General features: G+C 50.2%; 1 protein-coding gene across 5 annotated transcripts in view; it reads left to right on the plus strand.

Annotated features, from left to right (window-relative positions):
- The window catches only part of FMNL3 (formin like 3), a 51,401-nt gene that overhangs the window by 19,614 nt on the left and 16,724 nt on the right, over positions 1-15,063 (plus strand). For all 5 annotated transcript variants that reach the window (XM_061128314.1, XM_061128321.1, XM_061128330.1 and 2 more), the window contains exons 2-4: positions 11,626-11,709; positions 12,603-12,683; positions 12,967-13,043. In XM_061128314.1, the coding sequence (XP_060984297.1) occupies positions 11,626-11,709; positions 12,603-12,683; positions 12,967-13,043 (242 nt within the window). The remainder of the gene's footprint in view (positions 1-11,625; positions 11,710-12,602; positions 12,684-12,966; positions 13,044-15,063) is intronic.

Below are 15,063 nucleotides of genomic sequence, written 5' to 3' on the forward strand. Positions count from 1 at the left end.
ACTCCTGGAGTTACCATTTATAGAGCCCTTCTCCTGGGCCAGGGCACATGCAAAATACTTTTCGTTCATTCATCCCTTCACTGAATTCTTGTAGGAGGTAGAGATTGTGATTCACATTTTATAGATGAAGAAACTGAAGTTCAGAGAAGTCTAGTAACCTTCCCACTGTCTCATGAAAAGTACCAAGGCTCAAATCTAGGTCCTCCCTGTTCCAAAGCCCATGCCGTTATTTATAGATGGCTCTGAATGTTTAAAATGCCATTCAGATATGAAGGAATTGTCACTGGTGGTATCCAAGATGGAGTTCTCTTGGCTTTCTGCTCTGCATGGTGTCCCTCTTCCTGTGAGACAGAGCCTTGAACTTCAGGTATCCGGCACACATACCTCGTTCAGCTAGTTTCACCCAGTCTTGCTGGACTGGGAAGCACTGTTTAATGATCAACCAAAGTCAGTCAGACAAATCCAGGTGGGCCTTTCCAAGTTAGAAATGGAGATTTGATTTCTTTGAAAGGAGATGGCAAGATATGGCAGAAAAAGGCATGTCCTGTCAAACGTTCTGTTGGAGGCCACGTATCTGGGTTTGAATCTCGGTTCTGCCTCATTCGGTATGACTTCGAGCCAGTTGGTCTCAGATTTTTAATTCTCTCACCAGTTAAACGGGCATAACACCACTTAACCTCCACGGGTTATTGAGAGCAGTGACCACAGTGCCTGGCCTGTAACAGACGCTCAGTAATGTTTTCCTCCCCATCGGTGGCCCTGAGTGATTATGGCACCTAGGATGTCAGACATTGAGAGAAGCAAAGGTTCAGAGTCTCTCTGGGTCAAGGGGTGGGAACTCTTATGAGGCTGCCTCTAAACAGATGTTTTGTTTTGTTTTGTTTTATTTTTTCTGGCTGGACAATCAAATGAGATACAAAAACCTGCGACACTCAAAGATGGGATTGGGGGTGTGGGTAGTCATGACCCCTGTGTCAAGCTCTGGCCTTAACAAGTATGAGGGAGGGACAATGTTGGGAAGGTGGGTTGTGGATCAAGAGCAGACTGGGGTCTTTATGTTTCCTCCCCAAAGAGGCGAGGTGCTCTGAGGCCCTGAGATGGACCCCTACTTGAGAGCAATTGGAAAAACCAGGAGAGATAAAAGACTTGTAGTGCCTCTCCCCAGCTGATATGACTGGTGCTGGGCCTCAGTTGTCCTTCCATAAAGCAGGAGTCATGCCTCTCCCACGTGCAGTCTGGATGTAGGAAGGGATTCATTAGGTTTTATGACTTGATGATAAGCTCCTGGATTTATAATGAGACTCCTGGAAATCCAGACCCAGTGGTACTGGGTGGGGTAGAGTGCTGTCCCCAGCAGGCCACATGGGCAACTCACACCACCTTTTAGACTTCTTCTGTATGTCAGATTGTCTAGGAACATGTGAGATCAAGGAAAAGTCCATGCCCTCAGGAAGCTTACAGTCTAGTTCAAGAAATAGAATGTGAAAGGTGAGTAGTAATATGGGAGTGAAATCATCTTTTTTTCATTAAATCTTACAATTAAAAGATCTAGCTCAGCCCAAAGTAGATATTTATAAGCCACAATTTTTCCCGTTTTTGGTAAACATGTAAGAGTTATTTCCAGACAAAACAAGACTTCCAGTTGGCACAGTGTATGGTGCCTAGAATACACTAAAGGAATGATGGAGTGTAATCGTGGATGGGAAGCGAGGGCAGTAGCCCTGCAGAAGTTCAAGGGACGGAGTGTGCAGAGGTGTGGGTTGTTTGAAGGGGGCTTCATGAGGCACCTTGATCATATTAATCCTGAAGGATGCATGCAATCTGGAAAGGTTCAGAGAAACGCTAAAACAATTGGTTGTCTCAGAGGAGGCATTGTGTGAGAATACAAAGTCAGGGTCAGACCCAGGTTCAAACCCCAACTCCATCATGTACTAGCTGTGTGACCTTGGGCAAGTTCCTTGGCCTGCCTTTCTGAGCCTTTGTTTCCTCCCTTGTAAAATAGGAATGATTTTGGTCCTGACTCCATAGGCTAGTTGTGAGAATTAAATGAGATAATTTATATAGAGTTCTTATCTCAGTTTTGTCAATAAATGTTATTAGCTTTTGTCATTATTCCATTTTTCATTTTAATAGTAGTGTCATTAGTATCCTTCTCAGGCCCACTGATTTACCTTAGTTCCTAGGACCTTGTGTCATCTGGCCATTCCCTGCCTGCTGTAATTTCCTCAACTATGCTTTCGTTCTGTTATTGCAGATCACTTGAAGACTCCTGGACTTTTTGTGGTGTTATGTGCTTCTGTGTACTTGCAAATGCCATGTCCTTGCCTAGAATATCACCATCTTCCCCTGCTTAATTGCTTTTGCCTAACTTCCTCCTGCTTGATGTTTTAAGAGTAAATCCTGTAGCATTTCTTCCAGGAAGCCTTACTTGACTCCTCTGTTCCGTTGCCTCCCTGGGATCCCACAGTGCCATATGCAGCTATTTGACAGCAGTACTGTGTGCACTCATCCCTGGCTTGCTGATCTACCTTGCCCTCTGGATATAAACTTTCTGAATGTAGGGATCCTACCTTATTTATTTTTATATCTCCAGCTTCTAGCTTAGTGACTGGCATATAGTTATTTTGTGCTAATTGTTGAATAAGAAATCCAAACCAAAAACAAACAAAAAACCAAGAAGAACACAGCTAGCTTTATGTGTAACATTTATTACCTAATTCTGATTTAAATGCTTTATGTATATTAACTTATTTAATTGTCATAGCAACCTTAAGAAGTAGGTACTATTTATACCTCCATTTTACAGATGAGGAAACTGAGGCTCATAGAAATTAAATAACTCTCCCAGGGCCACACTAGTAAGTGGTGGAACCAGGATTCATACTAGGGCAGTGTGGCTCCTCATTCTGTGCTTTAGCCACTCTTTGAGATTTGTGATATTTATTGAACGCCCAAGAAAAAGTGAAGAGACATTAGCTGTACATCACAATTCCATGAACACATGCTAAAAGCATTAGGGAATGTGTAGAGACACTTTTAGGGGAGAGTGTAAACCTTCCCACTCTTACTTATGACAGATTTGCTAGAGAAGATGGGATTTCTCCCCTTGTGAATTGGATGAGGTCATGGCTGGCGACTGGGAAGGAGATGATCTCTGAGGATGATGAAGGAGAAATCTTAGGGAGTGGATGAAGAGTATATGTATGGGGAAATTCAATTTGCTCAATCTTTATTGAGTACCTACTGCAGTGATCCACAAGCTGATTATAATGATGCCTGTGCTCAGGAGCTTGTGGTCTAGCGGACTTTAAGAGGAGTCTGGTTAGACGACGAGTCAGGGGAGTATCTTAGACTTATAACATGAACTGAAAGACAGAGTTGAAACCCAGTGAGAAGTGGGAATTTGCTGTGGGGGAGAAGCAACATTTAAGGAAACTGATTTGGGCTGTAGCACATAAGGCAGATTATAAGACCAGAAATAGCAAGGACAATTGTAAGAAGTTGGATAATCCCCTCCAAAAATAACCAGGGACTGAACAAAGGACTTGGTGATGGATGAGGTAGTAGCAGGATCAATCAGTTATTTATTAAGCACCTGCACATGACTCAAAGAAGGATAAGGCATGACCCCTTCCCTCCAGTAGTTGTATTCTAATTGAAATAAAGGAAACACACACATGAAAATGCACTATATGACCTCATTCAATTTGTGTTGAGATCCATAGTATCAGTGACCAGGTATTTTCTTTCTCTTTGCTTCACTCATCTGGATTTCATTTCTAAGGTCACCTCATTTTCCAGAATAGCTGCTGAAGTTCCAGCTGTTGTCTCTGCATTCCAGCCAGCTGGAAGCAGAAAGGAGAAAAAAAGATATATTCCCTCCCTTTAATGATACTTCTCAGAAGTTATACACACTACTTCTGTTCACATCCCACATGGTCACATAGCCACATCTGAATGCTAGGAAAGATGAGAAATATATTAATTCTTTGTATTAAAATTTTTTTTTTACTGAAGTATAGTTGATTTACAATGTGTTAATTTCTGCCGTACAGTGGAGTGACTCAGTTATACACATATATACATTCTTTTTTATATTCTTTTCCACTATGATTTATCCCAGGATATTGAATTTAGTTCCCTGTGCTATACAGTAGGACCTTGTTGTTTAAAGACATGTATTAATTCTGGGTTGCCAAGTGCTCAGCTAAGCATTGGAGGTTCATTAATAAGGAAGATGAGAGGAGGTTGGGGATAACAAGCAGGTCTCCGCCTTATCATTCTTCACATTACAATTATGCTTTGGAGCTCAGAAGAGGGACCAAGCTATGATGGGTAGACACAGAGTTGGATTTTGAGTCCAGTCGTAATAGGTAAGGATTCAGAAGATTGGGAAACATGAGTTACAAGTGAATCCTATGACCAGAGTAGCTGCTCCAAGAGAACCCAGGAGACAATACGCTGATCAGAGATGTTGGGGCCAACCTGGAAAAAATCTTAGCTCTGAAGCTGTTTCTTATCTAAGATGCTGAGAACAGTCAGCCAAGGAGTTTAGGTTTTCTTGTGTAAATGGTAAGGAGTCAGAGATTTCGGAACTGAAAAGAAGGATGATTTATCTTATGTGCTAGGAAGTTTGGAAATTCCATCCACATGCAGGCTGGAAGTAGGGATGCCAGCTAGAAGTTTATCCCAGAAGGTCAGGAGTGCATAACAAGGGCCCATCTGATGGTGGCCATGGGAAGGGAAGAAAAGGTATGGATGAGAGACCCTGGGAGAGGCACGCTTGGGTCCTAGTGAGTAATGGCCTGTGGTCCGAGGAGAGAGAGGAAAATGCCTTTTGTGGGGTATAACTCCAGAAATGTTGTGTTCCCTCTGAGGCAGCACTACCTAAGGGCTCCCCCTGTGGGAAGGCAGAATATGGTAAAGGGAAGGGTCAACCTCGGTTGGCTACAGGGATAATGTAAGTCTACCCCAAGACTCCTTGGCTTTGGAAAAGCCAGCTGCCCCCAGCAGAATAGTTTCCATTCTGCGTAACTGGGGAGTGTGTGGGTCTGGCTAACCGCGAGGAGGGGCTGAGGAGCCAGCAGACAGATCAAGTTGCTGTGGCAGTGGTGTTTTTAAGCTGGGGCTTGGGGCCCGTAGCTAACACGAGTTCTTCTATTCCAGAGTATATGCTTCTTGACTGAGTAGGCCAAGAGGGCGTCCTTAGCCAGGGCCAGGTTACCTGCCCAGGTCACCTGATGTCAGGTGTAAGGCCGACAGCGTGGCAGAGAGTAGAGTTAGGGGGCTTTGCTGGCCCTGGGGGCCTAACGGACTTTCTGCGCCAGTTCAGGATCCAAGGCGGGAGTCTACCACGGTGCGGAGGAGGCCTCTGGGGTACAGTTGCATTTGGATAAAGCCACCTCTTCGTTTGATTGACACCGGCCTTCCAGGACCTCGCGTTTACTCAACTTCCCTGGTGTGAGTTGTGGAGCTCAGCCTGAGACATCTGGCAAATCCATCTCTTTTTCCTCCAGGCTGCTCAGGGACTTGGCCCGTAACTGCTCAGCAAGTCATTTCTGGTTAGAGAGTCATCAGTGACCACAGAAGCACGTTCTCCAGACAGGGCTCTGAAAGCTGGCTTTTCACTGGCAGCTTGTCCCCAAAGTGATAGCTTCAAGCCAACAAAACCAGAAAGTCAGACCTAAGCTGCTACAGACACTTAAGTCAAGGAGCACCCACTTTTCCGATGTCTTTTGTCATAAGGTACCGCGGTAAATTTTCCACAAGTCTAGTCGGGCAGCTCAGGCCTTGGGGACACCGTGTGTGTGGTGAGCGCTGTGTCACACCCATGAGCCCCTGTGCATGGGGCTGCAGATGGAGGGAGGGGGGGAGGCAGGGAGCTGCTCTGTTGAGGCCGTGGGACTTGGCGGCACCAGGCCCCGCATCTAGGGAGGTGAGTGCTCCCGGTCCACTCCTTCCTATTCTTCAAGTGTTCACCCCACTCCATCATGGGCAGGGCTCCCTCTTCCTCCAGCCAAGTGTCAGGAACTGTTCTTGTGATTTCCTTTCTGCGGCAGGGCACTTCTTCTCCCAGAGCCTTTCCCGGTTGACTCGGGCTCCTTCCAGGCTCTGTCTGTCTCATGTTATCTTCTCCAAACCTGAGCTCTGAAAAGGAGGATGGGTGGGAGGAAGGCGAGGAGAGCCATCCTGCACTTCGTCTTCTAGGTTGGCCGCAGAGCCTGGCTCGGCCTGTCTGTGGGGGCTGCATTGAGACCTGGCTACTGACCCAGCCCGCTTCCTCGCTGTGCTACACCCACCGGTCACGGGGCTGGGGAAGCTGTGCTTCCCATGTCTGGACCTTCTTAATTTTAGCTCTTGGACCTCTGCTCAAACATTCTGATTTTTTTGATTTTTCCTTTTGCCAATATTGTAGTTTGGGGGGGCAGTTTTGGGAGGAGCTGCGCTGAAACAGTGATAAACAAACAGTGACGCAGAGGCGGGCGGCAGCGTAAGCACCGGGCTGGGCCTGCTGTCTGGGCGGGCCGGGTGGAGGAGCCTCCCGCCCTGCACCCTGGCCAGCTGGCTTGTGTTAAAGCGCTGGCTGAAAATAACTCTCATTGTCTGGGAGCTGCTACCGCGGCAGGGCTGGCTATGGCCGCTGAGGGGGCCGGGGTAGCAGGAATGGTGCCTCCCACCTCCTTGGGCTCCTGCCCTTTGGGAGCAGCACCCAGCTGGCCACAGCTGCCCCTACTGCCCACCAGGAGAGACGTGTGGAGGGGAGGCCTGGCCACTCCTCACCTTGGGTCCATTTGGCGGCTAGGCGTGGGCTTTTGTGCCCAGTGTTGCCTGCTTCTCCATTGACTTGTGGGCAGAGATGTTGGTTTGTGAGGGGCTCCTGGTGGGAATATAGTACTCCAGCTGCTCCTCCAGCAGTCTCCTGGACTCCCACACCTCGTACCTCCTCACCGCCTTCTCCTCTGCCATCCGCATAATGGGCTGACCTGCAGATGCCCGAGAGGACTCGCTGGCAGCTGTGACCAGGGGCCAGGGCTCAGTAGCATGTGGTGCCTGGGACAGTGCCTCAGTTCACCTCTGGGGAGGTTCTAGACTCAGCTTCCCCATGGGCTGAGCATGGCGACTGCGGCTACTACTCCAGGGAGAAGTGGCCAGCCATAAGGGCCTCGGTGGGGAGGTGGTTCTGAGAGGGAAAACATTAAGAAAACCACCAACTCACATTCTATATTTGCTCAAAATGAACAGCCCTTGCCTGCCTTCCCTTAAGTCTCCAGAATCCCCTTTGCAGGAACATTTCAGCCATCTCTCTCTGTCTTTCTCTCCTCAGGCCGTTTTCTGATCCTGAAATTTATCATGACTGACTGGGACCAGTAGAGGCAGCTGAGAATTTTGGGTGGTTCCTATCTCTGTGTGTTGGGTTTTCCCCAGGCCTGGCCCAAGGAGACTGGCAGAGGAGGGGTGAGTCCCAGTACAGGACCCACAGCTTTGAAGGAAACTCCAGCCCCACCGGCATTTCCCTTCCCCTGCAGTGGGAAGGAAGCGAGGAGGGGCTAACCGGCTGGGGGTGCAGAGCAGGAAAGGGAAAGGAACCTCTGTGACCAGAGCCAGCTCCCGCCGCCTCTGCTTCTCTGGGGCCAACAGGGTCGTGTGGGAAGTAAGGAAGCCTCGCTGGGGGGACTGGGCCCTTGCTCCCATGGAAGGGGCTGGCCCCTGAGCAGGGCGCTCGGTCTGGTCTCAAACTGGCCGTAAACCAGAGCCGCCTTGCTGGAGAAACATCAGATCCACCCCTTTCAGCTTCTTTCTGTTATAAGTTTTTATTATTAGACTTCTGGCTGGTTCCCTCTGGTTTAGGAATCAGTCCCAGAGTTGCTTTGAGTCTGAGTTCCTCTTCTCCCATCTCGCTGGAGTCTACCCCTCCCTCCCCAAGGACAGTGATGTTTTACTGCCTCCTAGTCTTAGCAGCAAAGGATCAAAGCAGGGGTGAGGGGTTGCTCTGTCCCCAGAGTGTTGAGAAGCAGAGCTGAAGGAGGAGGGACAGAGGCAGGAATAGAGGCTAACCAAGGAGCAAGAGGGCAGGTCCTTGGGATGTCAGAGCATCGCTCAGGGTTTCTAGGAGGAGCGGCGAGGGAAGTGTGTTGAACACCCACAGTGTTCCAGACTCACTAGGACCTAAAGTATTTATCATTTAATCCTCATAAAACCCTGTGAAGTGGTGGGATTATCTCCGTTTTGTGAATGAGCTCTCTGAGGTTCTGTGACTCTGAAGAGCTTGAAGTTGATCTGGAGCTCGCTGATTCCACATCCAGTGTCCTCTGCTCCAAAACAGCCGAGTCTCCTTTCTCTTCAGCGAGGGTCTCCAAGAGGAGTTAGCAAGAACTCAGCCTGGCGTCTGCCTCAAGGGAGCCTGTGGTCTCAGTGGAGCCACAGCAGGAAAATGTCAAGGAAACAACCTCTGACTGAAACCGGAAGGAAGGTTGGCAGGTTTGCTCCCTGGCTGTCCCCGGAACTCAGGAAGCTGCCCTTCCTCAGGACATTGAGCCCTGCTGGCCTCACACACAATATCTGCTGGAGGCAGGGGCCCCGATGCCATGGTCTGGTGGGGAGAGAACTGCCAAACCCTGGCCCTGCCCGTGATGGGTGGCTCCCACCCCCCACAGTCCATGACTGACTTCTTGTGAGTGCTGGAGGCTGGGGAATTCCCCCACCCACTTCCTTGCCCGTCACACTTCAGTCACAAAGGAGAGAAAACTACCCTCACTGCTCTGAAGTGTTACCCAGAGCTCTAGACCGGAGGACGTGGGCCTGTGGTCAGAGCTGCTTCATGTTCCTGCCCCTGGTTTCCATTTGCTGGCATCCCTCTCTCCTGTGCATCTAAAGTCTGGCCAGTTCCCTGAGGTTCCTCTTCCATGCTCTTAGGCTGGGGTTCCCAGAGGTGGTGACCCTGCTTCGTCTTTGAAGTCCCGGGGGACCAGACGTTTTCTCAGCGGTTCACCTGGTAGGGAAGTGTGAGGCCCCAGCAGCTGCCAGCGGGTGGCTGAGGGAGGAAGTTGGTGTAGACGGGATGTGATGTCTGCCACAGCCGAGACGAGCTCCCCCTCCCCTTCGCGAGTCACGTGCTTCCAGGGGAGACGACTGTTTTCTGCCTTCATGGCACAGACATGGGAGAGGGGGGCACAAGGACAGTGAAGCCACCTCAGGCCGTGCACAGGGCCAGAACCAGGCCTAGTCTCACAAACGCTGCAAGCTGCAACCTGGCCCTGCTTAGGTGGGAGAACTTGCTCCAGGTCACCTTTGGTTTTCGGGTCCCTGTTCTGTGGTGGCCTCCTGCTGGCCACACAGACACGCTGAGATCGGCCCTTAGCCAGGTGGTCCCAAAGAGAACACCTGGGGTTCTATTTGCCTGTCCGGCCAGGCCTGCTCCATCAGCAGCGGGGTGGATTCGGTTAGCTCCTCTTCTCTGCCGAAGCTCAGGCAGATTCACAGGGCGGGAGCAACCATGGGGAGAAGGGTGACGTGGTGGTCCCTTCCCCTTCTTTTCTTCTCTTCTAGGTTTCTAAATTCTTCCATTTCTAAACACTGAACAGAGATCCCAACTCCACTTCCTTTTTCAAGCCATAATGACCCTGTTTCCAGCCAGAAGCTTAGCCCAGAGCTCAGAACCGGAACCTGTTTTTTTTTTTTAATATATTTATCTTTGGCTGTGCTGGATGTTTGTTGCTGCTCGGGCTTTTCTCTAGTTGCACCGAGCAGGGGCTACTCTCTTGTTTCAGGGCACAGGCTTCTCATTGTAGTGTCTTCTCTTGTTGCAAAACACAGGGCACACAGTCTTCAGTAGTTGCAGCTCAGCCCCCAGGCTCTAGAGCACAGGTTCAGTAGTTGTGGTGCATGTGCTTGATTGCTCCATGGCATATGGAGTCTTCCCGGATCAGGGATCGTTAACCTGTGTCTCCTACATTGGCAGGCGGATTCTCTACCACTGAGCCACCAGGGAAGCCCCACAACCAGGACCTCTTAACCATAGGTTTACCATCAGCTTACCCTCCACTTGGTGCCTGTCATAGGGTTAGACGTCATTAGCGGTTGGAGGCATATGAATAATGGTACAGTCAGTCCTTTAGATGAGCGTGTGTGTGTGTGTGTGTGTGTGTGTGTGTGTGTGTGTGAAGTCGCTTCAGTCGTGTCCAACTCTTTGTGACTGTATGGACCGTAGCCTGCCAATCTCCTCTGTCCATGGTTTTCTCCAGGCCAGAATACTGGAGTGGATTGCCGTGCTCTCCTCCAGGGGATCTTCCCAATCCAGGGATCAAACCCACATCTTTTATGTCTCCTGAATTGGCAGGCGGGTTCTTTACCACTAGCACCGCTTGGAAAGCCCTTAGATGAGCATACAACTGGCTTAATAGCATGTATGTAAATAAATACCTAATAAATAGATACATGTAACAGAAATAAACTATGTTTAAGGATTTTCTTTCAGTTTCTTAGAAAACAGAGAGCCTACTCCCAGGATACTCTTGCTGTTTTTGGAATAACTCGGAGCCAATATGACTCCTCAGGATCCTGGGCACATACAATCTGTGTCCCCAGGGACAAGGATGTCAAGGACCCAACAGAGATAAGCCAGGTGGTCACACTTTGTTTACCTGGAAGTTAGAGCTGAGCTTGGAGCAGTAGGTAAGGGAGAGGAAGATGAGAGGAAGGCCTTACTGTGACCTGCAGCCAAGGCAGCCAGATTGGTTAGAGGGGGGGCTTGGCTGGACCTGAGCGGGAGAGGAGGGGTCAGTAGGGCTGCTGGTCTGGGTGGGGCTTGCCCCTGGATGTCTTGGCTTTCTATTCACTTACACTTGTATTCATGTATTCCTTCAGCAAATGGTAGTGAACAAAATAAAATGACTCCTGGTCTGTCCTGTACTCTCAGTTAGAGTGTCTCAGTGAGGGGTTGGGACACTTCACTGTGTCTTAAATAGTTGGGAGCTGTGTCATAAGTCATAAGTAATTAGCACTAATGATTAAAGTACTGAAATCTTGTAAACTGTTTCCTTAAAAACTTGAGCAGTAATCTTCATGTTGATGTTCTGCTCATTCCCTGGTGTCCTGGATGTGAAGGAAGGGGTTAGACTTGTAGCATCTGCACAGGCTATGTATGGGTGGCTCAGGATTCACCCATGGGTGTGTGTGGTACAGGAAGCCTGCCCAGCTCTCAGACTGTGGGGGAAAATTGATTGATGTTGTCACTTTAGACTGGTGACTTTCAAACTTTTTTGACCAGTCCCATGTTAAGAAACACATCTTACATTGTGTATGTGTTTTGTTCATGAAGCAAAAACTTTGTGAAGCATTATTTATACTTCCTAATTGCAATCAATTCTGATATCTTAAATTCTTGTTCTGTTTCAATCTGTTCATTCTCATTCAAAATAAAGTTACTCTTGACTGACTACACCGATTCCACAACCTGTAGTTTGGAAGACGCTGCTCAACCAAACTGAACCAAACATGAAGGGGAAAGAGGAAGATGGTCGTGTACCTCTAAGCCTTCCTATTTAGCCATGGAATGTCAGGGTGAAACCTGAGGGTTCAGGCGTGAGGGAAGCCTGTCAGCCCTGTTGACTCAGGTTCTCTCCTCAGAGCTCCATGAACCTGCCTCCCGACAAGGCGCGGCTTCTGCGGCAGTACGACAACGAGAAGAAGTGGGACCTCATCTGTGACCAGGTACAGGGTTTGGGACCGAAAGTGAGGCTGGGCACGGCGGCAGGGCCTTGGGCATTAACCGCAGCCCTGGGGTCCCTTGAGGAACCCTGGCCTGGTCTTGGCCTCAGCCCATGCTTATTTCCTCTTCTAAAAGCAATTTCCTAACAGACACAGGCTGGTAGGCCAGCTTCCCCTCTAGCTCCCACAAAGCACTGTCTTGATTTCTTCCCACTGAGGTTTGTTGAGCTGTGAGGTCTGCTCTGGAGGAGTTTGGTGGTTTCCCCAGCAGAACCTGTTTCTGCCTTTCCAACCAGGGTGAGGGCTGTGCCTGGCTGAGGAATCCAAAGCGCCATTTGTCTTTCACTCTGCTCCAGACCTGGCGAATAGCAGCCTTTTCCCCATTATTTACAGGCCTGTAGTAATGAGAAGCCTGGTCCTCTAGTCTTCTGTTCCCAAATCTCAGAATGTGAGGATTGGAAGCTCTCTCTACATGAAAGTGTTTAGAGCCAGAAGAGAAACGAGAGATTTTCACTTAGCTCAGAATCAAGAACTTGCACCTGTGGCCTTGCTTTTTCCCCTGTGCACGTTTGAAGATAACAAATCATGAGTTTTTAAGCTCAGACAGGCCTGGCTGCAAGCAGCCTCTTAATTGTTAACATAGAAAATTACTTTAGACTCAGGGTTACTGAGTCTACTCAGTAACTCAAAATTACTCATCGAAGGAGGAGAAGATGGCAACAGAGAAGAAGTACCTGAGGATAAGTCACGGAGGGGAACTTATGATGTGGGGGATGTTAAGGGCCAGGTGAGAGCTTAAGGAGTCCCCTCACATCAGACACTGTGGGTGCCCTGCTTCCTCAGCACTCTTCTCAGAAGCCTGAATGTCTGCGTGCACACACATGTTTCCCTCACAGGAACGATTCCAGGTGAAGAATCCTCCCCACACGTACATCCAGAAACTCCAGAGCTTCTTGGACCCCAGCGTAACTAGGAAGGTGAGGTGCGAAGCAGGGTAGCCCCCTCTTGCTGTCCTTTGCAGTCCTGTGGGGTTTAGGGGCAAACCCTGTGACATGGGTCAGGACTGTTCTGAGCAGCAGGAGTTGGGTTTTTGTGTTCTGGGGGAGTGTTGTGTTGTGGGGGAGTGGCTGGCTAGGAACAGATGGAAGGACTGTCACCACCCTCTTGGGTGCCTTCCCTTTCCTTTTCTGCCCCTTTTGCTTGTATTGTAAAGTTGACTTGGGGGCCTCCATCAGTGACAAGAGAATCCTACATTCACAGAAATTCAGGAGGAGAGTGCAGGAGTCAACCAAAGTCCTGAGAGAGCTGGAGATCTCACTGCGGACCAACCACATTGGGTGAGTCACCCTTGACCATCAGAGCCTTTCCACCTGGCTGCTTAGGACCCGGCGTCCACTGAGGAGGACGCCTGTTTGCCTGTTTATCTCCTTGCTGTGGGGCAGAGCTGCCTCACGAATGCCTTTTGGTTCCCCAGAGGGCTTCAGACTGTTCCTTTTCTGGCTTTTCTCCCCCTCAGCTCTGCCAGCTGCTGACTGGATGCTGCTGGCAAGCCTGGGGCCTCTCCTGGGGTCCTCGGTCTGTGGCTTTGAGTGGAAGACGTTCCCACAGCAGCTGAGACTGGAGTCTGCCTGTGGCCTGGGGCTGGGCCAAGGGAGGCCCAGAGAAGGCTGGGAATGGGGGAATGTATTGCATTGGGTTGCTGAGACCTGGTTTGTGGACTGTTTGGTGCCCAGAAGACTATTTGCTTGATTATAAGACAATTTTAGTTCATGAGCAGAAGCAGCTTCCTGAAACTTCAGGGAAGATCTAAAGCAGGTGGACCAGCTGCTGAACGTCTTCTGTTGTCCCAGACCCAGGTCCTGTCAACCTATTGCCTAGGCCCCTAAAAACTACATGAGTCTTTTTTTTTTTCTTCCAGAGGAGTGGGGAACCACAACCTGCTGAGCAGGCACAGGGCTAATGCATGAGATAGAGGGAAAGAGCTACAGTCTTGGATTCATAAAACTGTAACCAGCCAGGGTAAATATAGTGAAAGTGAGAGCAAGAGAGAAGATGAGAGAGAGAGAGTGTGTGTGTGTGTGTGTGTGTACGTAGACAAAGTGACAGAGAACTGCAGGCAGGACTACAGATCTGGCCTGATCATTGAGAGCTCACAGGAGTGAGAAGTCTGAAAAGTTGAGCCTGGGGTGGAGGTGGGGGTAGCTGGGCAGGTTCCAGCCCCAGGAGCAGGAGTAGAAAGAGCCAAATGACATCATCTGCCTTCCCCTCCCATCCCGCCCGGGCTCCTGGTGCAGGCTACCTGTATGCAGTCAGCTGCCTCCTGCAGTCATGGGCGAGAACAGGAAAGGGACAGTTGCTGGCGCGGTCACTGTGCTTGGTGGCCAGAGCTGGCTTTCACACCTCATCCATGAACCACACATTGAGAACTGATCCGCTAGGAAATGTGTAACTCAGCCTTCACCTTTATTTGGTGAAGCTCGAGGAAGGAAAAACTGCAGTGCCCCATCAGCTACTCCCCGTGTGAGAGCACACGCGACACAGATGACAGCTCCAAGCACCACCCTGCGCTCATCCGAAGGGCCTTTACCCCTCCCTACTTCCTTCTCTCGGGCCCTCCTGTCCTCCTTACTGAGTCCTCCTGCATGAGGAGGGGGCTCTGCTTTTCCCCGGAGAGGGCTGTGGAGCAGTGTGGGACGGTCCCCCCAGCCTGCCCCCTCTACCTGCTGCTGTCCCCTCTGGCCATCAGCCAGGCCCTGAGGCCAGAGCTGTGTAGTTCCCAGGCCCAGGCCTCTCGGCAGTTGGCACACAAGCTAGAGCTCCGAACTAGGTCCTTGGTTCCCAGGAGCAGCTCAGCATCTGGCATTTGAGGAGCTCCTGTCATTTGAACTGTGCTCCCCTGGTGGAGTTATATGGGAAGGCCAGGACGCTTCCTGGATTTCTGGGCAGGAAGAGTGTGTCAGGCTGTCAGGCAGGGCTATGGGAGCTCCAGGGCGGTGGGAGCCCAGGGCAAGGTAGCACGAGGGGGATCCTGCCTCCGAAGCAGCCTGATCCGCCCCAGGCCCTCGGAAGATGGGGACTCAAGCCTGGAGCGGGCCAGGCTGGGAAGCAGGGTTCCAGAGCTACCCCAGCTCCTCCTCCTCCTGGTTTGTGTTGGTTTCACGGCCTTGCTGAAGTGCCCTTTGACATCTCCTCAAAGTGTCAAGATCCCGAAAATAGCAGTGGAGACTCAGACAGGAAATGAGAAGGGGGCGGGGAGCTGGAGAGCAGACAGACAGGAAACGGGAGGCCTGTCGGCCCCCAGAGAGGAAGCTAACTTCAGGCAGCTCTGGTGTCAGTCAGCCTCCTCCACCAGAGCTT

Source organism: Dama dama, chromosome 3, assembly GCF_033118175.1.
Source record: "Dama dama isolate Ldn47 chromosome 3, ASM3311817v1, whole genome shotgun sequence".
Lineage (NCBI taxonomy): Eukaryota > Metazoa > Chordata > Mammalia > Artiodactyla > Cervidae > Dama > Dama dama.